General features: G+C 42.8%; 1 protein-coding gene across 1 annotated transcript; it reads right to left on the reverse strand.

The window, feature by feature from the left end:
- Positions 1-1419: 1419 nt before the first annotated feature.
- Positions 1420-26280, reverse strand: LOC139307104 (semaphorin-3D-like). Its single transcript, XM_070930985.1, has 17 exons — positions 26229-26280; positions 18836-19002; positions 18671-18733; positions 18082-18201; positions 17448-17538; positions 16274-16402; positions 16031-16173; positions 15735-15849; positions 15384-15453; positions 14444-14588; positions 12647-12869; positions 7726-7814; positions 6127-6168; positions 5662-5819; positions 4476-4540; positions 3477-3634; positions 1420-3212 (listed from the first exon to the last, which is right to left on the reverse strand). Exons 1-17 carry the CDS (start codon positions 26278-26280, stop codon positions 2700-2702), a joined length of 2343 nt encoding a protein of 780 aa, XP_070787086.1. The 3' UTR covers positions 1420-2699.
- Positions 26281-26573: the final 293 nt, after the last annotated feature.

Here is a 26573-nt window from a genome sequence, read left to right on the forward strand (position 1 = left end):
TGGAAACAGGATGATAACTGTGTGTACTGTTCATCCGACATCAATGTCTTCCATTGACAGGGAAACTCAGTAGGCAGACAGACAGTCAGTCAATGAACCACGTAAGTTAACGTTAGCATGAGCGGGCTAGCTAGCGACAAGTAACTAACGTCATAACTTACTTAGCTAGCAAAGATTCCTAAACTGACAGCAGCAGCCGTGAAGTCAGCAAATGAACCACGAAGATGGAGCAAACTTTAACGCTTCTTTACCTTCGCCGCTGACACTAATTCAAGATTTCGACTACTTTCCCATCAACCGCGTTTCAAAATGTGGGCCAGTGAAGAATTGACCGGCCCCCATGCAGGCGCTGACGTCTTCTTCTGTGGTGTTTAGGCGGGTAGTCATGTTGCTGCACATTACTGCCACCTTCTGGAGCTACTGATATCCTCCAATATACATTTCCACTGTAGATCCGTTCCCTCGGGTCCTGTTCTCAACAACAACAACAACAACAACAACAACAATAATAATAATAATGCTCTGCCTTGTCCACTACCTCTATAATTAATTAGCTCTTTTCTGTCTGTCTCTGCAGTAGCTCAGTAAATGTCCATCTCTCTGCCACATGTTTTCTGCACGTTGCTTTCCTGCAATGTGCAATGTGAGGTTCAAGTTATGCCACTAAGTTTGCCACTGTTGATTTATTTTCAGTTCAATAATAATCAAGGCAGGATTGCCAAACAGGCAAAGCGGGCAGCTTCCCTGGGGGCTCTAAAGGCTCCAGGACACAAGTTTGTAGTCATTTAACTGGTTGGTTTCTCTGGGCTAAAACACTGAACCCTTATCAGGTTAATCCAGCCCTGATACAGTATCTACATTTTCTATTTTAACTAATCCAGAATACCTGTATGGACTGTAGGGACCCACATGAATGTAACCTCTGTGTTTTTCCTTCAATGTATTGACAAGATTTTATATATTACATCCTAAAGATTACATGATGCACATGACTAAATACATGACAGAGCTGACGCTGAGTCAATTTGTGTTCAAGCCACTCCAACACAATCAAAATGGCACACAGCAGAACTTCCTCTGACTTGGAACTACGATGGCCAGGTTACTGACTGCTTAAATCAAACAGTAAACACGTGTCTCAACTTAATTTGAACTCCAACTCTAATTAGTTTCTAATAACAATGATACAACATGGCATAATACAATAGTCTGCAATAATAATGCAATAATGCATGTTATGCACTCTCACTGCAATTCGTTCTTCTCTCTGTTGCAGGAATACAAAGTAGTCTAATATTAATAGTTAAAGCTTAGATATTACACTCAAAACAAATTGTGCATTATTCTGCCTTTGGAAAGTATTGTATTGCATGAAAAATGAAAACCCTTGAATGTTTTTATTTTTTTATTCTACATGTAAGTTCATTTTGTGGCTTATTCACATACAGTATAACACAATTTCATCACTCAGTTCTTGATCTCCAAGTAGAGTTGTGAAGTTTAAAAAAAGTTTTCCTTTTGCTTATGAGAAACACACAAGTTTATATAAACAGAGAAAAAGTACTACGTTCTAGCATATGAAGAAAGAAAACTATCAAAAATAGAGTTCTTTAATATACATTGATGTGAATAATAATTATTAGTTACATGGCAGAATTAATAAGCTATACATAATGTATTTTCAAGCAAGGTCCATTTCATGTGTGCGTTCCCACTGAGGCCCATACTGAATCCATTAGGTGTGCACGAAGCCTGGATCTGATCTGTGTAGATCCACATTACATCTCCAAACAAACATAAATACACGTCGAAAACATTACATGTTTTTGTTAAACACAGTTAAATGTGTAGCAGTAAACTGGGCAAACACTTGTTTAGTCTTCTGTCATTCATTTATGCTGTGTATGTATAATACACACACACATATATATATATGTATGTGTGTGTGTGTTTCTGCATTGTGTCTGAGATCCTGATACATCATAGTCTGATAAGGTTTTCTGCTTTAAGCCATTAGTCTCTCCAACACTACAAGTAGTGACTTGAAACTCATTTGAGTTAGCTTGAACTGTTTTTGGCATTGCTAAGCTAATTAGCTTAGTTGGCTAATTAGGATATTTTAGCAAAAGCAACAAATGTTATTGTTAAGGTTCAACTGGGAGCCACAACAAATGGCAGCTTGTACTTGACAGTTAATACGCTGACATTATGTTACCTGAAATATGATCAGCTGCATCTCGTCTACTGGTTTCTGTTCAGATGGACAGATTATACAGTATATTGTCAAACATGCAAGTTTAAATGTGTTACGCACCCGTAATACTTGGCACATTAGTGTGTTTGTCATGAGCTGATTTATCATTCAGACACCTGATGCCTCCATGCCAGTCTGAATTTCAAATAACATCTTCTATTTTAGCTGAAGCTATGTCCAAAACAATCATGAATATTGCTAATAATATAAATTCAGAGACAAAATAACTTTTTTCTACATGTCCGTGTTTTTGTTGTGTCTAAATATTCAGGATGAGGATATACTAATCTCTTTTTTTTTTTTTTATTACTGTCAGTCTTTCATGGCAAATATAGTTATATAGCATTATTTGCTCAAAAAGCAAACATTGTTGATGAACCCTTTCCTTGTCCTCTGCATGTACAGGATCTGTTGTCCATAGGCAGTCTCTGTGTCCTGCAGCTGACTAGAGGGGAACCTCAGGAGGGTTGTTCCTCCTCACCCGGGCTTTCCTGCTCTCCTGCTTCAGCTTCAGAGTGCGGAGTTTCTGCTGCCGGCGTTTCTCGCGGTACCACAGCTGCTCACAGTACTCGTCCACGCTCAGACTGTTGGTCCCCACCATGTGCAGGTCTTTGTAGCTCCTCAGAGAGAGCTGCTGGGGATGCTGGGACAGCCACGAGTTCCTGTGTCCCGGCAGCGGAGGTGGCGGATGAGAGGCCCCTGATTGGCCGAGAAACCCAGCAACCCCTATCTTCCCGAGGACCGCGGGGCCCGGGTGGTTCGGGCTGTGGCTCTGCTGGTAGCGGGTTGGGTGGAGGCTGTCGTTGGGGATAATGTGAACACGGTATCGGGCCAGGACCTGGCTGTAGGAGTGCTCGTGGCTGGCGCAGGTGTAGAGGCCTGTGTCTGCCAGCTCCAGGCGTTGAACCAGCAACCCCCGCTTCATGTGAAGGGAGCGGTTGTCATCACTCTGAGGGAGCTAAGAGCAGGAGAGAGGGTGACGAAGTCATCTCACATGCACATTTAACACCACGAGACAGAGTGAATGTGGCACGTTTTCCTTCATATTACAGCTGCACAGCAACAAAACTAGACAGCAGCCGCAGCATCTCTCTGACGAAGAGGGTTTGTCTGTTCGCTCACACAGAGGGTCATAGTCCTCTAGTTTGTTCGTGATATCTATATATATATATTTACTTCATTTGAACATAAATGTAAATGTAGTCATAAAAAGGTTACTCACTTCTCTGCTGTCATGCGTCTGACCGAGAGTCTGCTGCCGGCTCTCTGTGTGCTGCACCGTCCACCTGAGCTCAGCCTGCGGCGAGCGAGGAACACACTCCAGGAACGTTGAATTTCCCTCCACGCCGTACACCAACTTCACCTCCACAGAGTCCGAATCTGACGGAGCAACACAGAAAAAAAGGGTGTGAAACTGAAAAAGGAGGGATTGTGAGAAAGGCGGTACTCAGCGTATCACTTTCTCTTGACACTTGTCATGCAGAGAAACAACGCTGAGCACAGACAGGAAGACATATTAACATTTTATCCTTTTCTTAATTGACATTACAGCCACCTATTTGGCTGGAAGCAGAGAAAACTGCAGTTGCACAGTACAACCCCTAGAGGGCGCCTTACTTCAGCAGAACACCGTGGTAAGAGAAGGTATTTTACTGTATATTCTCGGCCAGCACTGTATATTTTTTGTATTATGGTAGTTCAGCAATAGTACATGACTATTTTTGCTAAAAATAAAATTGAAAAACAGTGATAACAGATAACAATTGTCTTTTATACTAAGAGGAAATGATATAATACATGAGATCAGATGTCGAACTGCAGATTAAACTTCAAAAATACACGTCAATTTATATATTTGCAGTCACACTACATACTCAAAACCCGTTTAGCTTGAATATGTATTGGAGTACATCCTCGTACCATCATCTCACTGTTTGTGAGTCCATGAAATCAGGTTGCTCTTTAAGTATTCACTGGCAGTCAAACACACTCAGAGATTTATGCAGATCTCTTATGAAGCCACCAGCCGAACAGCAGTCCCACTGTGAGGCTTTACAATCCATCCCCACAATCGCACTACGTCATCAATCACAGAGTGTACATGTAAGTGGACGTCCTCAGTTTCTAAGTACATACTGACCACACCGGCTGTCCATTATGTAACTGACGACAGGAAAGTCTTTAAAACACTTCATTCACATCAGACGGCGGAAATCCTTACCGTCCTCTGTGATTGGGCACTGACTCCAGGGGTCTCCGTACTTTATATCCTGTCTCCGTGCCCGCCTGACACACACACACACACACACACACACACACACACACATTTAGATGTCTGTTGTGTATATGTTTGCAACTGTATGTATTGTGTTATCTTAGCAAGAAACCTTTTAACATCACTTTTGCTTTAATTTGAATTTTAATACTAATTCTATATTTATCTGACTATTATCAAACATCTTAGCGCACTTAACTTGTTTTATATCACCTCACTGTTTCATCATTATTATTGTCTGTACTGATGATGTGTGAAAACATAATGGAGGCTACAGTCTGTGAGTGAAGTGTGTGCGCACTAGTAGATAGTAGACTCATCAGTTAAACAGCAGCTGACAGCAGCAGATAGTGGAGGTGCCTTTAGATACAGCTGTGTAACAGCATTAAATCCTCCTCCTCACTGTTGTTGCTGGGCTTCTGCCGGCTCCTCAGAGGAGAAAATATGAAGCCACTGCGATTATGAATGTGAAAACACGGAGCAAGAACAGGCTATGAAAATACAGAATGTTGTTTCAGCCATGGTAAAGAGTGTTGTCATGTCTCCTTCTCCTTCTAGTTCGACCTCCCTCTGTCGTTTTCCGACCCTGCCCCCCCCTCTTCTTTGCTTTATGTCCTTTAGACTGTAACACATTTATTTGTCATCCCTTCCTCGTACTCTCACCCTTTCCTTCCTTCATCTCCAGGCCTCTCATTCTCTCTCCAATAGTCTTCCCATTCCTTCCTTTTGCTATTCTCTCTCTCTCTCCGGATGTTTGGGGAAACACTCAGAGACATCTTATCCGACCTGAAAACAAACTGAACCACTGTATGAGCATACTATCAGTGTTTGTGGATCTCAGCTCATGTCAATTTCATTTTTATTGCTGCTTTTATCAAGTTGTTATCTATTGTCCTATCTTATTATACACAATATACATATTTTATATGAACTATTGATTGAGTTTTCATTGTATTTGAACCTGTGTGTCAGTATGGCCTGTGTGGGTGGGAAGTATCAGCTTCACAGTATTCTTATAGAAATATAAGCCATTTGCTGACCACAGCCTTCGATCAGGAAGCAGATACAAAGATTGAAAGTGTAACCCTCTCATGTGTGCCCCCCCCCCCCTCTCTCTTTAGAGTCTCTTTACCTCTTGCTGGTGGGGAAGAATCTGGAGCAGGTCTGTCCGTCCCAGGAGCAGTAGGGGTCTCTGGCCAGGCAGCACGCGGCGCAGTCGGACCCGTATAACTCACACCTCTGGAGCCCCAGCTGGACCACACCGAGCTCACTGGACACATACAGCTGTTGCTGTGGAGGAGAGACAGTCGAGAGGGATGAGAGTTTAGGTCTTCGGCTTTGGAGCAATAGATAAATAAAATAAATGTGGTCTGAACACTATTTATTCCATTTTTGTTTTGTCTGAATATAAAAACACTGAGGAGACCAGGTTTGCGTGATCATTGTCATTGTAAAGTCACTTGAAAAAGGGAAAAGGGGGCCATAATCTCGTGTTTCTCCTTAAACATTGTGAAGTTTTGTAAGCAGCTACTCTGAATGAGTATCATGAACACACAGACGGAGACATAAAAGTCAGGAGACAGACAGAGACACCTACTCTCTTGGTGGACAGCTCCATGCTCAGGATGGGAGTGGGACTCTGCGGGATAAAAGGGATGAATTTAGAGACTTTCCTCACTAGACAAGAACATACAACAACACTTATACATTCAGCAGGACATAATGAGGGTAATAGATGTGATTTAATGATTAGAAGAAGAATCGAGGAGAAATCGGACAAAATCTTCACCAAGTTGGGGGTTTGCCCTCAAGTTTCGACCCATTTGGAAATCATTAAATAATGGCATGAATTAATATGTCAATCGCACTGTACAAATGGCATACAAACACACTTACTGTACAGAAATTCATGAACATGAAACACTTGAATATGAATATCTGTGAAAGTTGGGTTTTATACTGTGATGGAGGCTAAATGAATGGCACCAAATAGCTTCTGCCGAATCAAGGAAAACACCCTGAAACACAAAACTACGCTCACTGTGTGCAGAGAAACCTGGAATAATGGAGGGAAGACGGGCGGTTTCTAAGATTGACATTTAAACCAACAGCATTGCTCTGATATTTCAGAGGAATGTCTCGGAGCTACGTTAAACGCTGCGGCAGGCTTTGAGGTCAGGGCAGCCACTGGCATTAGAAATCTAATAAGTCTCTTTTTTTCTTCAGAAGACTAAATTACCCCACAGCTCCATTTTTCTAGCTCACTGACTTGTTTCAGCGTTTCACAAAGGGAGTAAATGACCCCTGACCACTCAGAGCGGAGGGGTCCAACTGAAGGAGGAGATAAAGGAGACTGGGAATATGATAGAGGGCAGGAGAAACGGTATCTGTACAGTGATCTGGATCCTGTGTCCTGCCACAGCCAACAAACTGACCAACCATTCAGGTGCCTCCGCTCTGAAACCCAGTCAGGGTGCCTCCTTCAGCGGATAGAAAACTCTGAAGTAAACACTGCAGTTCATCATATGGCTGTACGCTGGTTTACCCCTGTCCTTGTTTTTGTGTGCAGCTGGTGGAAATGGTTGAGTTCCTGTTTTAATCTCAGTTTGAAGTAAACGGACAATGTGCATCTGGTATCCTGTTTGTTTGTTGCATGTTGTGGTTTTCTGTCTCTCTTCCTTCCCTTCACCTGTGCTCTGTTTAAAGCCTTATTTCCTCATGTCTTTTCTCTTTTAATTCCTGCCCTCTATTTCCGTCCCTTCTGCTCTTTCCTTTTTTTTTATCCTACTGTATTTGTCTATTTTCGCCTCCTCTCTCGTCTTCCCTATTAGCTTATTTACATAGAGGACCTTGGGAAATATGTGCCCTGCTATCTGTTTTTCTGTTTAGTGGAGTTATTCCAGACAAATATGTTCCACTGGAAACTACATGCAAGGCCTCACGCAGCACATCACATGGTGCGGGGCTGGCAGACGGGCACCGGGGGGCACCGGGGGGCACCGAAACAAGCTCCGTGGTTTTCACCATAAAAGTCCCGTGAAGCTACATGTGTGTGTTTGGCTGCGCAACGGGACCTTTAAGGTTCTGTGGGATGATGTGAACAGAAGAAATAACACATTTCAGAGCGCCTTGTCTTACACTAATGTGGGTAAAAGTAGCTGCCATTGAAAAAACTTTATTGACAGCGGTATCTCACCTGGAAGACAGTCAGCTCCTCCAGAATGATCTCCTCTGAGTCCCAGTTGTCTTTGATGACCGACACGACCTTCACCACCTTCCCATCATCTGGAGGATATCAGAAAAGAACATTTACTCATACGTCTGAACACACATAATGTACGTACACTGGTGCACACACACTAGTTATACTCTACTCACTGAGGAGAGAAGAACTGTTCACTCATTCATAATTAAGCTTTTTGAACCCCGATTGTCGTCTAGTATTACACAGACAAATGAATTAGGCTGATCTGTAGAACCAAACACAACGACTGAGAATCTCAAACAAAGAATGGCAAAAGTTGCAGCATGCTTCAAAAGTGCATCATTGATTGAACACATCAGTTCAACACAATAAAAGCTTTTCTATTTGCTGTTCGAGACACAAGCTGACTGTCAGATCTTTCCCTGCCTTAATCCTTAATTGCAGAGGAAGGGACACTTCAGCAGCCATTTGTTGCCTGGCATCTGAATACCAAGTGGTCTGGTGGAAAAACTGCCAACAATGAGCCCCTCACGTCACATATAGTGCGTCAAGGAAAAAGTCAGAGTGAATCCTCTGAGCTTAACAATGTGAAATGAGATTTTAAAGATTCAACGGTCGACTGAGCCGCAGGTTTCCATCCCTGAACAGACTCTTTGCTGTGTGACGGCGCCTTCAAACAGAACGTGTGAAGTTATGATCATAAAATATTTGGCATTCAGGTGGTTTAAGTTGTGAGGACACTGTTGCTAGGCGACTGATGTTGCTTTTAATCCAAACTGGTGAAGGATTTTGTGTTTATGGTTTTTTAATACTTTTATTGGTTAAAGGAAACAACATGAGGCAGCAGCACAAATACACCAGAACACAGGACAAGTCGTTTATAATAATATATACTTCTATGTACTATATACTTCTTCCAGTTATTCTATATTTAAACAATTGTGTTACTTTCTTTTTCTTCGCTTTCTTTAGCTCTCTAAAGAAAGATCAGTTTTTCCATTGAATACATTTCCTGAACGATATCAAACTTCTCTGGACACTCAGCTGGACACCAATTTCTTTATCTAGCTACAAGGGTTTTGTTTTTTTTGTTCAAGCCGTTTCTTGCAGGTATCTGTCTCCTCCTTGTAGAACCTCCTCAATGCTGCCGACGTACATCACAGCACAGTTGTTTGGGATGACATGTCGGACCTTCACGTTCATGATGTTTCAGGGATGAGAAAAGTGTCAACAACAAAAACATCTTTGAACACGTCCGTTGCGAAGTCGTGATGACCACATCAGTAAGTCGCCTCCATTTCAGTGGGTTTAAACATTCTGTAACTGTTGCCGTGGTAACACAGGACACATTCTATAGTGGTAACCTTAGTAACGGAGGAATCCAGGAACTAAACGCACACACAAGGTAAGAAATCTCAGGGAGGATTTATGGTGTTTTGTCTACTACAACTGCTACACACACACACACACACACACACCAGCTGTTACAGTGCAACTACACACTGCAAATAGTGTACAAACACCATACACACACACACACACACACACACACACACACACACACACACATGTCAGGATGCTCCCAGGGAACCTCATAAACCTCATGGTTTAAACTTGCCATGGGAAATCTCCTGTGTGTGTGTGTGTGTTTACAGCTGTATGGGAGTACCAGACTGAGGCTGTTACATGCTGTGTGTACACGTGTGTGTGTGTGTGTGTGTGTGTGTGTGTGTCTCTACAGATGAGTCTCTCCAACAAGCCTACCCTCCATAGACTAATGATGTGCTCCTCCGACAGCAGGCCGGCATTTCTTCTTCTTCGGAGTCGAGAGTGAGCTTCAGCTTGTGTATGTGTGCCGTACGGGCTCATCATTAAATATCTCCACAACATACAGAATGTAGAGTGTAAAAACATTTTGTGAGCCAAAGACGCACGCTGAGTTTAAAATGCAGTATTCTGCCACAAGCAGCAGATGAATCAGTTTAACTGACAGTTTAACCTGTTCTGTCAGATCTGATCTTCATCTGCAGGTACTATATTTACTGTAGCTGTTCTGAGATTATTATCTGCAATCAGTTTATTGCAAACCAGGCTGTCCATCACACTCGCTGTCCAAGAAAATACAACACTGTTAAACCACTGTTGGGCTGCTGGTATGTCTTTTACTTTTCTTCTTTTACTCTTGTGGACTCATGGTATGACGGACAATGTCAATATGTTCGTTTAAACTCTTGTTTTAAAACTGCATGATGAAATAATACAAGCAGCGGAGAGGACGGGATGATGCTGTGCAAAGGCGGTCACAGCGGTTAATGAGAGGTGTTTGATAAGAAGCCTGTTGTTGTTAGAAAGGCAGCCATGATAGCTCCTGAAGTTTAGGTTTGCAAACCCAGTTCATGCCCCCCGCCTGCTTTCGGCCACAGCATGTGGATACATTTCGCTTGTCAAATTTTGGTCTGACTGTAACTCAACTCACATGGGGTCGACGTTTTCTTCCTCAAAGGCACAGTAATGCTACCGTATGGATGAGAAGGCTGTTTCCTTAACATTTGTTCCCATTCAGTTTGAACTTTCACATTCTCTGAGGAGCTCCAGGCTGCAGCTGCAGCAGCGTGAAGGCCACTGGGTGTTCACATATGAATTATAATTAGCAGCTCACTTTTGACATTGTGGTTAATATTTAATGGAGGTTCGGGTTAATGGATCTGGTCCTCTGCATACCAAACATGGTCTAACACCTTTTGGAGGACCTGGTCAAAAGCTTATTGGACCATTGGGCCTGAGCTTTGTGTGAGTTTCTCAGCTGAAGAGGACTGAATCAAACACTTGACATGTTGGTCCAGAGTCAGAGCGCCTGGTCCATAGTGGCACCAAACCTTCAGAGGCAGGATTTAGCAGAAGAGGAAAGAGAACCGAGACCTTCCATGACCGTAGGGACAAGGTCAGGCACCTGTCTGAAACAGACGATTTTAGGTTTAAATGTGATGTATAACTGAACATCATCTGCGTAAGATCCGAAAGCTCCAACGTAACTTTTCTAAGATGACAAAAGAGTTAAAACAGCAACATTAACAGGGACGAACATGCGCTTAAAACTGAATTAGAAAACCACAACTCAACTCAGCGTATGACCTCAGAGTAACCCGAAGACTTTTCCTGAGTATATTTTATTTTTAGAATAAACCACCTTGACGTGAGCACGTGGCCGAGCACATTATCTACCCTTAGAAACAGACGGGAAGACGAGTCAAAAGATTCATCCTGGTCGAACAACATGAAAATCAGAGCACTTGAAAGAGCAGAAAGAGCATTTATCAGGCAGGTAAATGTGCAGTTGATGGGGAGATGAGAGATGTTGGAGAGGAATCCACTTAGAGGAGATGTATGGAGCCGTCGGAGCACCTCTGGCCCCTCGAACTGTCACCAGCAGTTAAATAACCTCCACCATTTATCACACACACACAACCATTCACTCTCAAACACACACACACACACACACACACACACACACGGACTTACAAAGACCAGACACACTCAAGAACCCGTTCACCCTGTCAGACGTGTTGCTTTGGATAAAACTTTAAAGAGGTACTTTAAAGAGACACTGAATGAATGCAGGATGTTCACACGCAACAAATGAACAAACGAACCACTCTCAGTCTTCAGAAACGACATTTTAAGGATTTGATTTGGTTCAAATGGGAAGTTATAGAAAGATGCTTTATTTCTTCCCCTGTTGGTTCGGACTCCAGCACCAGGTCGTGTCTCTCATGTTTCGCCGTTACGCTCGAGTCACAGAGATCCGACTCTCCGGGAAAGATAATAAAAATGATTACCTGGAGATTTATGAAATTTCAGGGATTTCCTGGCCCCTTCAAGACTCTCCATCTGGATGAAAAATTGCTCAGTTGTTTACATGATAAAGAAGATTTTTAAACTGTTTCTGGAGTTGTGACTCGAGTTGTTGTATTTCCTTTTCAGGAAGCCAGAAATGACAGCCTGTTATTTTGTTTGAAAATATAAAACAATAGGAAGTAATAATATATAAATACAGGCAGATACTGCATATATGATGGTGAACTTACAGCTGCAAACTTGTTTAAAAGGTTAGAAATACTCTTTTGAGTTCAGCAACAAAATATTTCTTCATCCAGATGGTTAAAAGAGTCTTTGAGGATTCTGGAAATACCTTCAGAACAGCTGTAAGTTGTGTTAAACAACCTTGTGGGTTTTTCAAAGACACAAAGAGAGACACAAACTGGACTTTAACGCTCTTTGAACATCTATATTCTCTTCTACCTCGGCTTAAAACTCTTCATCTATTCTGCGGACATTCGTACAGTGTGTTCATTTTAGAGCCTAAACGTGAAAACAAGTTCATCGATTATTCAACCCGAGTTCAGTGTTCAGTTTTATATTCATCAACAGCGGCTGTGTGTTTTATTCATTCTTTTCTTTCCTTTGTTTTGCTGTTTTGGAGATAGTGATTGTACCAACTGACACTTCAACTACCTCCAGTGCTTCAACTTCGACTGACGTTTCAACATCTTTTACTTCAAATAACAGTTGAACTACTTTCAGTTCTTCCATACAAACCAATAATTTTGCTGCCTGCAGGGTTTGAAATTGAAACTTCATCACAACTTCAGCGGACACTTCAACTTCTTTAACTTCTTAAATTTCAACTGGCAGCGTTTCAACTTCAACTAACACTTCAACTCCTTGAAGTGTTTCAACTTTCAGTAAGACATTTGAACTTATTTTACCTTTTACAGTGTTCACCTGCAATTTTCACCCAAAGCAAGCACGCTTTCATTTCCTCACAAAATCTTTCCTTTTCTAGTTTTTTTCTTTTGTCTTTTCCTTTAATATCTCCCTCTCCTCTTACTCTCTCTCCCTCCATCCTCCTCACCTGTGCCCAGGTGTAAGACATCGTAAGGTCCGTCCTCGGCGTCCACCCTGTCCACTACGACCCTCTTCAACATGTAGGCCGCGTTGACCTGGGTCAAGATGGGTCTGCCACCAAGAGGCAGGACGGGCTCCCACATCAGCTGGTGCTGCCGCATGAAGCTCACCACCTCGTCTGGGAAGTCCTTGGTGGACTTGTGGAGAGCGTCGTAGGTCTCGCTGGGACACTGAGAGACAATTCAGAGACATATTGTGAGCAAAAAGGTCAATGAGTGTGTTATTCAAGAAATCAGTGTTAGAGGTTTGGGGTCGTTTAATGGATGATTTTAATACTATTCAGTGGTTCCCAACCTGGGGAAGATGAATCTGAAGGGTCACAAGTTTGTCTATTATCTTCATCATCATTTAAAAACTATGCTGGATTTACAAGATTATACCAGAATCTTTTATCTCTTTTATTTTTCCAGAAATACCAGAACATTTAAAATAAAAAAAACAGTGAAGAAGCGAGGGATGAACAGATGGCAGACAGAGAAGGAAAGTCCTACAAAAAATGACTTTCAGATGTAGGTTTGTAGAGAAAGTCGCGTTTCCCTTGAGAAAAGGATAACATGAGAAAGACGGAAAGAGGAAAAATGCTGAAATGAAAGAAAGAAGAAATGTGCAGCACAGTGAGATGAGTTGAATATTTTGGACAGTCAACAACATGGAAGTCCTGACTTTCTGTGCAGCGTGCACATGTGTGAGTGAGTCAGTGATCGGAGGATGTGACCACAGCATCTCTGCGACTGTTTCATTTTGCTTTTAATCACTGGGCCTGACCCAAACCTCTCCCCCTCCACACACACATGCACAAACACTGCCGTGGCTGACCTCTTCTGCAATCAACCACATGATACAAAACCACTCCGCAGAGACGTGAACTCCCCAACAGTGAAATAACACCTGACACACTCAAACACTAAAACCTCAGCCTTCCTGACAAGTTGAAGTTTCCCAGAGGAGTTCACTGCTGAGGTGTTAAATCAGCAGAGGTTAAAGCCTCTCACGGCTTCATCAGCTTGTTTTCATTACGTGTGTTATGTGTGTTTGGGGTCTGATCTCACAGGAAACTCTCAGTTATTCACACAAACATAAATACCATCCTGTCGTCACTATATTCAAGGTGCAAAGAATTATGGACCGTGAACTCTAATAAGCACCTTGCAGAAAGTTTGCGTTTTATCTGCAAGGTTTTGAGATAATAATAATAAAGAATACAATGGAGACGTATGGAATGTCATTTGTGATGCTAAAAGCAATAAAAAACACACTTTAAGTTACATGTATTAACAAATAAGTGTCCTTGTTACCCTGAATAATCCATTGACTTCACTGAAAACAATTATTTGGTTTAAAGTTTAGCTCCAAAGAAAAACGTGGGCACAAAACTATCTGCATGACTAAATACCACTGGAGGCGTGTGAGAAAATGTTTTTTTTTCTGTGTGATTTGGTTGATCTGACACTTTACAACATGCTTTATTCAAGGTGAAGACATCCCTTCGTTTTCTCTTGCATTGAAGCTCACGTTAGTCTGAACCTCGCTGTGTGCGCATTCAGTTAGAAACTGAACTGAACCAAAAGAATTAAACCTTAAAACTACTTTACATAGATGTGGTGGCACTTTTGCAGTTATTTAACAAAATGTTGCAGTGTTGTAACAACAAATAAGGCTGTTAACTTTTGTAAGATATGATGAAATGTGTGCTTTTTGTAGGTGAATTTAGTGTGTGTGTGTGTGTGTGTGTGTGTGTACTCACAGTGCCAGGTCTCGGATAGGGGATGCGGCCCTTGTACTCCACCCAGCGATAGTCAGGACCTTCTTTGTGGGCAAACGGCCCGTTGAAAGCAGCTCGGATAGACGCCATGGAGAACACACACACTGCCGAACCACGAAAGATGGAGCTGCGAGAGAAAGACGAGTTGTTGATGCTGGTTGTGGTTGAAAGGTACAGTGGGAACGGTAGAGAGTGTGAGGGGGAGAGGGACTGAAGAGACAGATTAAAAGCAAAGGGATGAAGGTGAAGACGAAGAGAGAGGGAGAGAGAGAGAGAGAAAGGGGGGAGACGGACGGATAGAAAGGAAAAGGGAGAGTGACTGAAGGAAAAAGAAGAAGAACCAGTTGCCCTAAATCAAAAAGGAGAGAGAGAAGGGGATGAAAGAGTGAGAGAGAAGAGGAAAAGAAGAAAGACAGGACAGAAAACAGTACAACAAGGAAGGATCAAATCTGAGTGAAGGAAGGAAGGAGGGATGGGAGGAGACGAGGGAGTGAGTGAGGGAGGAGAGGTGGGAGTGCTTTATAACATCAGGGTTACAATAACACAACCAGCTGGGCCTCTTCACCTTTGACCCTGACACCCACCCACTGCTGACCTCTGACCCTCCATCCCGCTGGGCGTGCACGTGCCGGCTACGAGTGTGCACGTAAAGGTGGAGGAGAGGTCTGCTGGTCCTCTCACCCTGACTGACCGTCTGAAGACCATTGCTTCCATTGTCACAGCAAACCTTACACAAACCTCTTAGAAGCCTCTTTTAGACAAATTTGACTGTTTAAATCACAAATAACAACAACAACAATAAATAAATAAAAGTCAAATGAAAGGAACTCAGTATCCTCCACCAGAATGACATAAATATGTGTGATATGTATTTCCTAAACATCATGCTGAACTGCTGAGTACAGAATTAAAGTATTCTCACCTGGACGTACTGAAGACACCATAGATGGTCGGGTTTTGAGGGTCCTTGGTCTCCAGAACAAAGATGTCCTCTAGAAAACCACAGTGACAGCTTTAAAAGTCAGTTTTTTAGAATCTAAACACGTCATTGACGTATCGAAACTGGTGGCCAACCTGTCAGATGTCTTATTATTAGCACTTAATCGCACTAACATGTACAAATAAAGTTGAATTGACTTGTGAACTGCTGTGAACTGACCTGCTTAATTTAAAGAAAGTGAAACTGAGCTTACAGACTTATTCAAAGAGAGTTTGGGCCTCATTTCAAGTGGAGTGAGGTGAGAAAAGACAAGGGTGGAGAAAGGAGGGTTACCTAGCTCATCAAACTGTGTGTCCACTCCAGACGGACCGGGGACAGAACAGACCAGCCTGGCTTTGAGGAAGGTGGTCCAGCGGTTGATCAGACTCCTCCTCCCCCCTACGTCATTCTGGAAGTGAGAGGGAGGTATGAAAGATAAAGACAGGGTGGAGGACAACGAGGAGAAAGGGAGGGGGAGAGGGAGAGAGCCCAAAATTCACATTACAGATCTACATTTAAATCACTTAAACAGCTGGGTAGTACCTCAAAACTGGACTGAAGTACTTGAGTAGATGCCAGTTTGTTTGTACCTTGCAGACTCGAGCCACTCGGCTGTACACCCTCTTGTCCCACTGTCCGGCCTCCACCGCCCTCTCCTTGAAGAAGAAGTAGACCTTGTCGTCGTCGGGACTGTGAGTGTCAGGGATGGAGAAGGAGCCCACAAACTCCGGCTCTGAGAGGGAGGGAGGATGTAGTTTAATTTACAGAAATAATACAATATAATAATAATATAATATGCTGCTTGAACTCTCACTGGGACTGGAGCTTCTCACCATTGAGCCAGTTGTGATCATAAGCTTCAGTCCGGATGTAATGTTGACTGTCGCCCTGGATGGACGTACGGAAGACCGCAGCATTGGCTCCCATGAAATCTACTGAGGTACCTGCATAAAGTTCACCGTCTAGAAGGACAGAAAAGAAGAAAGACAGACAGAAAGACAGAAAGACAGAAAGAAAGACAGACAGAAAGGATGGCACAGATTAACACCGACAGACTTTAACGTCTTCTCTCACCACTGTGGAGCAGAATAACTGCAGAACATCACGTCTGCATTAAACACAACAACACATTCTTTCTTGTGAAATGCATTTTCCCACTGAGAGGCTGCGAGTTGACCAACGCAGAGACTGTTGCAACATGCAGAGCTCGCAGCTCGGCTTTATTCTTCAGTGGTCCTGATTAAAACAGTAGATGCTCACAAGCCGATAACGTCTGCATCTGATCAATAATGATAAACGCTTCTCTCGTTCAGAAGAATCCCTGAATATACTGAATTTATATTGTAGTCACATATAAATGATTCCAATGATTTCATTTACAATGAAAGGTTAGTTAGTTCATTTATGATAATAAGCTCCGTTCTTTTGAATCCCACACACAGAACATACTGCCCCCTGGGTAATTAAACATGTCAAAACACAACACATCGATTTCAAACAACACATCAGCTCCCAAAACCACTTCTAACTTGCACACAATTTGCATCTCCCCTGACAGCGAGTGAGTCTCAGTGATGCCACAGTATTCAAACAGCTGATATCTCATTTTATAGTGAAAAACGTTTCCCTCCCGAGGCATCTACAGTCCATGTGGACAGCCTCGTTCTGTCTGATTCAAAACAAAATAAACTCTGTTTGAAAACTTAAAGCTGATTTTATGGGGCCTCTTTGTCTAAAAGTTATGTCCGTAATGTCACATGGGGCAACAGCTGACGTCAGCATGTGAAACAACTGAAGCGGACCACACAGGGGAAGGAGACAGGGGAGGGATTGTACGCTGCAGGACATTAGTGTCACCAGGACATGAACATGGCTGTTAGAGAATGACACAACATGATTTAATGTAGTATAATGTGTGTGTGTGTGTGTGTGTGTGTGTGTGTGTGTGTGTGTGTGTGTGTGTGTGGGTGGACACAGCACATTATGTGTGGACTGGATCAGACCTACCAGTCAGTCTGGCAGTAAAAGGCTCCCTCGGACTGAAGGGACATTTTCCTCTGCCCGACTCAACTGTATGAGACAACATGGACGATGGATCCTAGAGGAGAGAGAGACAGAAAGAGAGAGACAGAGAGACAGAGAGAGGGAGAGAGAGAGACAGACAGAGAGAGGGAGAGAGAGAGAGAGAGAAAGAGAGACAGACAGACAGAGAGAGGGAGAGAGAGACAGAGAGACAGACAGAGAGAGGGAGAGAGAGAGACAGAGGGAGTGACAGACAGACAGAGAGACAGACAGAGAGAGGGAGAGACAGAGGGAGAGAGACCACACACAAACGCAGAATGGCCGATAAACAGAAGGTCAATGAGTGGACGCTCTACAAAGAGGGACGGACACCAAACACAATGTTTATAACTGACGTTTTAGACTTGAGAATAAAGCTCATTGGAAACATCTGAATGTGACATCACATTGTCTGTTTGGATAATTATCTGCAGGAATTCAAAAAAAAAAAACGCACCAACAAACAACAAAACAAGAAGAGAAGTTTGAGGGACACAGAAAACGTTTTGCCTTGTGTGGTTTAGCGTCTGGACTGCGAGAGTGTCTTTACTGACACACAAACACAGGAGTTCCCTCTTACCTCCGAGCTGAGTCCTACGTGCAGGTACGTGCACTGAGGATGGAAGGCACCTGTACCACAAGCATAGACATGGGTCTTATTGAAAGGCTGCAGCAGCCGCACGAAGTTGGCACAGTCCGTCTGAAAGTGAAATAAAACACAATAACATACATGAACATTTGAATACTTATTACTTCATCATGTCACACAAAGAGAGAATCTGTGAGGCAGCTTAAAGGAATAGTTTGACATTTTGGGAAACACGCGTATTTGCTTTCTTGCTGATGGTCAGGTGAGAGGATCGACACCACCGGCCACCACCAGCAGCCGGCTAACTTAGCTTAGCACAACGACTGGAAACAGGGGGAATCCAAAGTCTTCAAGCTAAGCTAATTTAGCTATCAGTCATCGCATCGAACTCTCACAGAGAAAGCAGATAAGAACTGTTCCTTGAAGGAAGAAGGAAAACAAAAGCTAACAGAGTCTGCGTAGAACTTTTGAAATAGAAATGAAGGATTTTATCTTACGATTTGACTAAAAATCATATATAAACATATTTAGGGAAAGATGTTTATCGTCTCATATTTTGCTGTGATTTGAAGACTCTTACCTCCAGACTCTTCCCTGCCAGCCTGCAGTGCTCCACATGCTCTCTGGCAGCAGGCCAGTAGATCTGACAGGGAAAACACAGAGAAACAAATGTTCAGCAACACTTTGAATTACAACCTCTTTATTGATTTGAACTGAGGTGCAGCGGACAGTTTGAATGTCTCACCGTACGCGAGGGCAGATCCAAGCTGTCGGGCCTCAGCAGGTAGATGTGGTCTTTCCCTCCGACCAGCAGCCATCCTTGATCCTCGTCCAATAGCAAGGCCTGGTACCCCCCGCTGACTCCGCCCTCCCAGAAGACCGCCGAACTGTTCCTCAGGTCTGAGAGAGACAGAAGAAACCATCAGCGTCTTTTACTCGGCGCCTCTATGTCTCAAACATCCGGTGGGGAAAGTAACTAAGTACATTTACTCAAATACTGTACTTGAGTACAATTTTAAGGTTCTTGTTCTTTACTTGGTTATGTCTTTATCCGTTTTATACTACGTCATACTACTCTACTTCTACTCCACGACGTGTATCTAACATTATATATACACATATAATACACTATGCTACTTTTACTGAAGTAAATGATTTGAATAATTCTTCCCCCACTGCAAACACACACACACACACACACACACACACTCACACACACACACACACACACACACACACACACACACACACACACACACACACACACACACACACTCACACACACACACACACAGCGGTTCATCAGTCGGGCTGCAGAGCCTTCGCCCCCGGTCTCCCTGGGGAGTCGGTGTTAAAGCAGGCAGAAAACGACCTGAACAAGCGCAACAAATGAACCTTGAAAGTCGGCCTCTGCCCCGCCACTCTGTTTACTCTGTGAAGCTGTCAGCCGGGTCTCCCAGAGCCGTGGAAGAGAACTGGAGCGAGGAGGGCGAAGGACTGGGAACTGAAGAGATGTATAGTCCTATAATTACAATAATAATCCAAAAATGTGTTTTATGCCAAAAGTCTTTTGCAGTTTCAACTGACCTCACGTTCTCCTCACTTCAGTCTATGTTAGAGCTAAAACGTCGATCACCAAAAAATAATCAACAGCTATTTTAATATTCAATTAATTTTCATTTTTCAAGTCAGTCAATTCTCTGGTCCCAACTTCTCAAATGTTAATATTTGTGGCTTTTATGTGATCGTAGACTGAATCTGCAGATGAATCTATAATGAAAATAATGGCAGCTGTGGTCTCTTTGGCCCAACTTGACAAATTTTCTCTCCGAGATGTTTAATAAAAAATAAATAAATAAAACAGATTTTGGGTTGATCTTTCTATTTGTCTCCATTAAGCAAACATCTCTTGTCCTCCACCTGCAATAGATTTGGTGAATTCGGGTCGACTGGAGGTAAATCCACGACCTCCAGCTGGAAATGTTAACTTGAGTAAAAGCAACTCATTAACCTTGAAACTCTGTAAGTCAGCTGAGTCGACCTGCCTGTGCTGCAAAGACTCAAGACGTTCAGGCCCGGCCCACACTGTGGATCTCCAGGACAGACTCAAACAAACACGAAACACGGGAGGCTACACCTGAGCTCATGACATCACATGACTGAGATTTATTAATGGAAGTCAAAATATGAATTTGTCTGGTTTGCACTACTTAAAAACAATCTATGAATAAAAGAAGGTGAAACAATCAAGAGACGCAGAGTGAGAAACAAACAGATATCTGCAGCGCATTGGCCTGAGCCTCAGAAAGACCTGCAGACAATAAAAGGAAGCACGGATTTCATTTTATGGACCTGCTGCACTTGGCTCTGCCTCACCCAGTCCTACAGATCCCATCCATCAAGTGCACCAACGATGGGAAATAGACCACATGATGAAAGAAAGCGTAGCAGGAGATATCTCAAAGTACTCTCGCTGAGGGGGACGCGGGGGAAAATATGACATGAAATACTGAAGAGGAGAGGAAACCAAACGCTTTACGTCACACAACACCATCGTGGGTTCAAATTGGTCTTTGTTTTTTCTTGCCCTGAAGTTTTCCATTAGTTTTCCTGATAACTTGTGCAGCCTCCCACATTTTCTTAAGTCGGCAGTCTCTAGAAAATGCATTAAAAATGAGTAAAAACACGAGACTTTCCACACCGGAATCAATTCTGATTATGGGGAGTGAAGTATTCGAAGATAAAGACAAAATGCATTAAAGCTTGAGTGCAGTCGGTGAGTTATCTCGATCCGTCAAAGCTTCTGGATGCAATTCAGTTAAATGTTGCTTTTCCTCTCGGAGCTGATGCTGATTGCTTCTGATTGGTCAGCGGTAATCTGGATTTCTGCTGATTGGTCAATGGCATGAGGTCACGACCTCCACACATCTCGATTCAGGTGCAGCTCTTAGTTCTGCGCTGGTTTCGAGGGACTCTTTCTAGAGCAGCCATTTCCCATCATTGTTCAACCATCACACGCTGACAAACCAGTTTCTACCCCAACAGAAGCCCCAGTTGGCACGTTCCCAGTCCTCCTAATTCCACTTCTTCTTCCCAATGACTCAACATACAAAACAGGACAGTAAAAGTTGAGTCTGTACGTGGTCACAGTGCAGGGACTCTGAGCCACACTCAGCGGGCACAAACATCAACAGGCACTCGCAGTCCACTCTAAAAGGTCTGATCCAGATCTAATCACCTCCTTCATTAATCACACACACATATAATATAATGGACTACACACATTCATACACTCCCACTTACGCATTCACGTCTTTCTTCTTTGCTGTTTTACAAAACCAGAGCGAATGTTTGTCTGTAAAAACACAAGAGTTGTTCTGAAAAGCTGCCACATGAAACCCAGCGGGCTAATAATATTAATATTAAAGGGTCATTTTGAGAGAATGGTAATCTGCCTCCCCTCCTTGTTTTAAGAAGCTCAATGACTGTGTGGGCATTAATGAAGAAGCTGTCTTTCAATCAGTTCACGACACTTCAAAGAAATGTAGGTGAGTTTATATTTTTCCTGGTAAACTTTTTAAAAACTCATTCTTATGAAATAAATCTTTTGTCACCAAATAAAACAAGTTTTTTTTATTTTTTATTCTATTCTAAAACTGACATTTTGGTAATAAGAGTGAGTGATTAGTGATGCACAGTACATCACATGACAATAGGATAAAATGATAAGAAACGACCAAACAAGAGCTGAGAGTTGCTGTAAAATACAACTCTTTTTCTTTTCTTGCACATCTGGTTGTTTTATCGTCTTTTCTACGATTTGACCACAGCGGAGACTTGAAAACATTCTGTAGTGAGTAAAAATCTCATTATATATTATATATTCAGCGTTTATGATGAGTGGCGTGCTGACTGTGATTTTTATGGTCTTTTCACAACGATCTGAAAGTAGCCGGATGACTTGCTGTTGATTAACTCAGTCACGTCTTGTTACAGTCGAATCAACAGGATCATTTCCACCAACCTCTCAGAGAGCTGACACTAAACTAAGCATGAAGGTCTGTGTGTGTGTGTGTGTGTGTGTGTGTGTGTGTGTGTGTGTGTGTGACAGAGAGCTCTGTGGATAATGGCAAACATTTGTAAAAGACTTCAGGCAGAACAAATTCACTGGGAGGGCTGGGTGCGTGCCGAACACCTGTACAGCACACGCATGAGTGTGTGTGTGTGTGTGTGTGTGTGTGTGTGTGTGTGTGTGTGTGTGTGTGATTGATTGCTCCCCGTGATGAACACTGATTGCCTGCAATCAGGAAGGTGATTAAAACTGGATTTGCTTCATTAAAATAGTTGGCATGTTTGAGTGTGTGTGTGTGTGTGTGTGTGTGTGTGTGTGTGTGTTCTGTGTGCTCGAGGTGAGAGGTGGAATGTGATTGGCCCAGAACACTTCAGTGCACACTACAATCAGATTTTTCACTTTGGTCTCTGATGAAAACATTTCTGAACTATGAAATAACAACATTTCTCTGCGTGTTGGGACACAAACATTCGCACCACTTTGTTTTCAGTTTGTTTCCACAGCTGGAAACATCAGGCCTTTCAGAGGAGAAAGGTTTCACCTCAGAACTGCAGCTGAGATTTCTGTCCTGGTTTTTAATGTGACAGTCGGATGTCAGCAGTGACGTATTTCAGCTCTAACACGGCGTAAAGAGAGAGAGAGCAGGCTGATATCAATGAGATTAAATTACAAACAGTGACGCTGGATTGCATCGCTTTTCCTGTCCTGTGTCCCTCATCCAGCGCAGGAATGACGGACTCCGCCACCACCAAGACAAACTGTATTATGAAGAGATAAATAACAAACGCAGACCAGAATGAAAAATGGGGTTTGATGTCTTTGATGAAATCTTAAGGATTATAACGTTTGTCAAAATAGTTGCCGATAACTTTTCTGACGGCTGCTTGATCGACTGATCTGTGAATTAGCTGGACGTAATGATTTCTTTCAGCGACAGCTTGTATATAAAAGGACAATAACACGTTTTCCTTCTCCCATGAAGATGTTCACTATCAAACAAACTACACACACAGTAAAAGCAGCGTACGTGTGTTTTGGATTCAGCCTCCAGGAGAAGTAAATGACTCAAACCTTGATCGTTAAACAGAAAAGGCCTGAGGGACCTGGACTGTGAGCCAGGCTGGATCCTGGTGGATCAAATCACAGCATGTGCTGCTGCGCTGAAACGTGTTAGTCTGAGCGTTCATGCATCATTAAAAACTCAAATAAATAAAAATGTGTAAAGAATTTAACTCCGTGTTTGGCGTGTGTGTGTGTGTGTGTGTGTGTGTGTGTGTGTGTGTGTGTGTAAATCCTCAGTGTTACAGCTCGAAACATCTCCTCTTTCATCTCCCCTCCAAAGCTCTGGTGTCTCTGATTAACACACACACACACACACACACACACACACACACACACACACACACACACACACACACACACACACACACACACACACACACACACGTGCAGCAGTCAGGCCTGCTTGCAGCTACTGAGTCTGTGCAGCGTATCAGACTTCAGGGAAACACCTTTGATCAGAGTCCCATCAGCCACTGAACAGCAGCCAAAGTCTTTGCATGAAAACATTTCTTTCTCATTTTAACGTCATGATAAAATGTTTACGGACAGCAGTCTCTGTTATTCATTCAAACTTCAAAGCTGGTTATCGTCTCATTAAAGCAGGATAAAGTTTGTGTTTGAGTTATAATGAAGCCATTAAAATATTTCACCAACAACCTCAGAGCAGCGTCACAGCTGCTGAAACACATTCATTCATTTATACAGCTGAGACTATTTAACTGAAACTGTTAAAAGTTACTTTTAGATTTCCCTTCGTGCAGGAATTGAAATGTACAGTTGTGTTTACGTGAGGAGTTTTTTTGATGAGAAGAAACTAGAACGAGTAAAAGTCTGAAGAGTGAAGTGATTTACATCTTAAAGGAAATGATTTCTCTCCCTTCAGTTTAGTTTATCTTCCACAACGTGGCCGACGTCGGAGTCCCACATGACAACATGAGTGACAGAGACCTCCCCCACGCTGAGAGGGAGGGGAGGGTGTGTGTGTGTGTGTTATCGCTGACAGATAAAAACACAGTGATTAGATAAGAACCGACAGGATTCCTCACCTGTCAGACGGCCTGTCTGCTCTGCCTCATATATTTCTGATTATCACCGCCCATCAAATACCAAACACATTATAACACACCGGCAACGCCTTCGGTTGGATCACAGAGACACACACATTCACACACAAGCTTCAATATGGATAGGGAGTGTGTGTGTGTGTGTGTGTGTGTGTGAGAGAGAGGGTAACCTGGTGTGTGTCAGCTGGCAGATGTTTCTCACGCCACACAGAAAACATCTGGTTCTCCGCTGAACTCCGACAGAAACTCTGGCAGCAACAGCAGCCATCAGAGAAGTTGACATTATCGAAGTAAAAATGTATTTCGCTGAATTTATTGACCTTTTTAGGACATTTGCTTTAAAGAAAGACTATTTAGATGATTCAAAACAGCAATGCAAAGATGTTTTTTTGCCGATGTCGACCTTCCAGAAGTCCAATATTCACCATGTAAGAATCATCTGTGGAGATTCTCCGTCGATGGCAGCGAAGCGTCTGCTGCAGAGACACCGTGAATCATAACTTCTCTGTTTCTTAAATATTAGCTAATGAATCTGATGTTTTATCCAAACTGCATATAATGTGACGCTTACGTCTTCTCATGGTGTAGAAAACAAAACAGAGTGCCAGAGAATGAGATCGACTGAAGAGGACGTGTAGCTGGAAGAAGCAAAGTTTTAGATTTCCAAAAAAATATTTATATATATTTATATATTCGTTTCTGCTTTACACACACAGGTGTGTTCACATTTAGTTGATTCCTCAGTTTCGTCATTGGCCTCTGCAGACAAGCTGCAACACATTGACTCGGTTAGCACATGCTAACACTTACAGCGGACCAGAGGGAACCAAACATCTCACAGCTCATGTGTTCGGGGTTTGGATACAAATGAAAGCAGGTCTGCAGGATGACAGAAACCAAACCCCCGCCGTGCTGACTCCGTGGCCTGGGAGGAGATGGAGACGAGTTCCTTAATCTCCATTTGCACGGGAAGCTGTCTCAGCTGTCGTAACTCCCAGTCAAACATGAATATGCACTTTTTCTTTTTAAGCACATACAATTGCGGTTGAGGCTAATAGCAAAAATATCACATTATCAACCTCCCGAGAGGCATCAAGATAAAACATACTGGAATTCACTGAAATAACAACAGACTGTGACCGCAGGCTTTACTGTTCAACAAAATGTATTATAACTTCTGAAATTCAAAACAGCAGCTTCTTTAGAGTGGGCCGGCTGTCTGGTAATAACAAACAGGAGATACAGAGAATGAGAATGAGACAGAGAGCAGCAGTATGCAGATGTTCAGATAGGATTTGGAGCAGCGCCGTTATCTCCAGTACGATCTGAGAGACCCGTCCTGAGCCATTAAAGACTGTAAGAGCACTTTCAGAGGAAAACACCAGCCAGTAAAATGTTTTTAGAGCTTGTCCTCAAGATGCCTTTCAAGGCCATTTGAACCAGGTTGTTTCCATTAGTGGCTCCGTCTTTGTGCTGCTGAGCTTTAGACTTGTTTTATTTCTTATAAATGTAAATATTCATCCGGGGAGGACAATCTGAGCTCCTCACATTCTGTATACGCTCCTCACTGAAGGGAAGCTATGGTCCAGTTTTACACATGTCATGCAAAGCGTGCTTTCTTCATTCAGTTCTGGTCACACCAGCATTTAAAACATCAGCAGGTGGGGGTTCATAGTGTTGTTCAGATGGACCACACAACGGAGAATGTCGTTTCCCCGGCAAAGAAACTGAACTGGACCCTCCCGACCTCCTCTGGGCCTCTGTGTTGTTTTCCTGGTAAACCGGGCGAGGTATAGAGTAACACATAATTCCTGTTGGAGTCTGAAACTGAACTCGTCTGTTTGTTGTTCTAGTGATTTCAGGTAGCCATGTCTCCTCTCTCAGCTTTCTGACGGCACTGACAGGACACATCCGGACGAAACCACCGAAACCACGTTTACCTGCCTGAGTCTGAGCGAAGCACTCGATGATGATGATGATGATGATGTCCATATCTGGGATATTATGAAATGACATATTTTCTTTGCTTTCTTCATTTTAATCATCATCCATCTCTGGCTCATGTATGTCTTTATCTTGTATATTTGAATCAGTGCTTTAGTTTCACAATGTTCTTCTTTTAATGCTGTTTAGCACTTTTCATAACTTTGTGTTTTATTCAAATGAAGCTGTTTGTTTGTTCAAGGCTGAGGCCAAAATAAAACTACAATAACTGCTAGCCGCTAGCTGCTAGCCGCTAGCTACAGTTCAGATGTTCTCATGTTTCTGTTGTGGTCGGTCTGTGG

This window comes from Enoplosus armatus (genome assembly GCF_043641665.1).
Source record: "Enoplosus armatus isolate fEnoArm2 chromosome 3 unlocalized genomic scaffold, fEnoArm2.hap1 SUPER_3_unloc_1, whole genome shotgun sequence".
NCBI classification, from domain to species: domain Eukaryota; kingdom Metazoa; phylum Chordata; class Actinopteri; order Centrarchiformes; family Enoplosidae; genus Enoplosus; species Enoplosus armatus.

Excerpts from the sequence above, each read along its gene's own strand:
- LOC139307104 (XM_070930985.1), bottom strand. The coding sequence starts at position 26,280 with ATGGACATCATCATCATCATCATCATCGAGTGCTTCGCTCAGACTCAG. Across the intron at positions 18,202-18,670 it reads TGGCAGGGAAGAGTCTGGAG|ACGGACTGTGCCAACTTCGT; the intron begins GTAAGAGTCTTC and ends TTTCACTTTCAG. Across the intron at positions 3,213-3,476 it reads AGACGCATGACAGCAGAGAA|CTCCCTCAGAGTGATGACAA; the intron begins GTGAGTAACCTT and ends TCCTGCTCTTAG.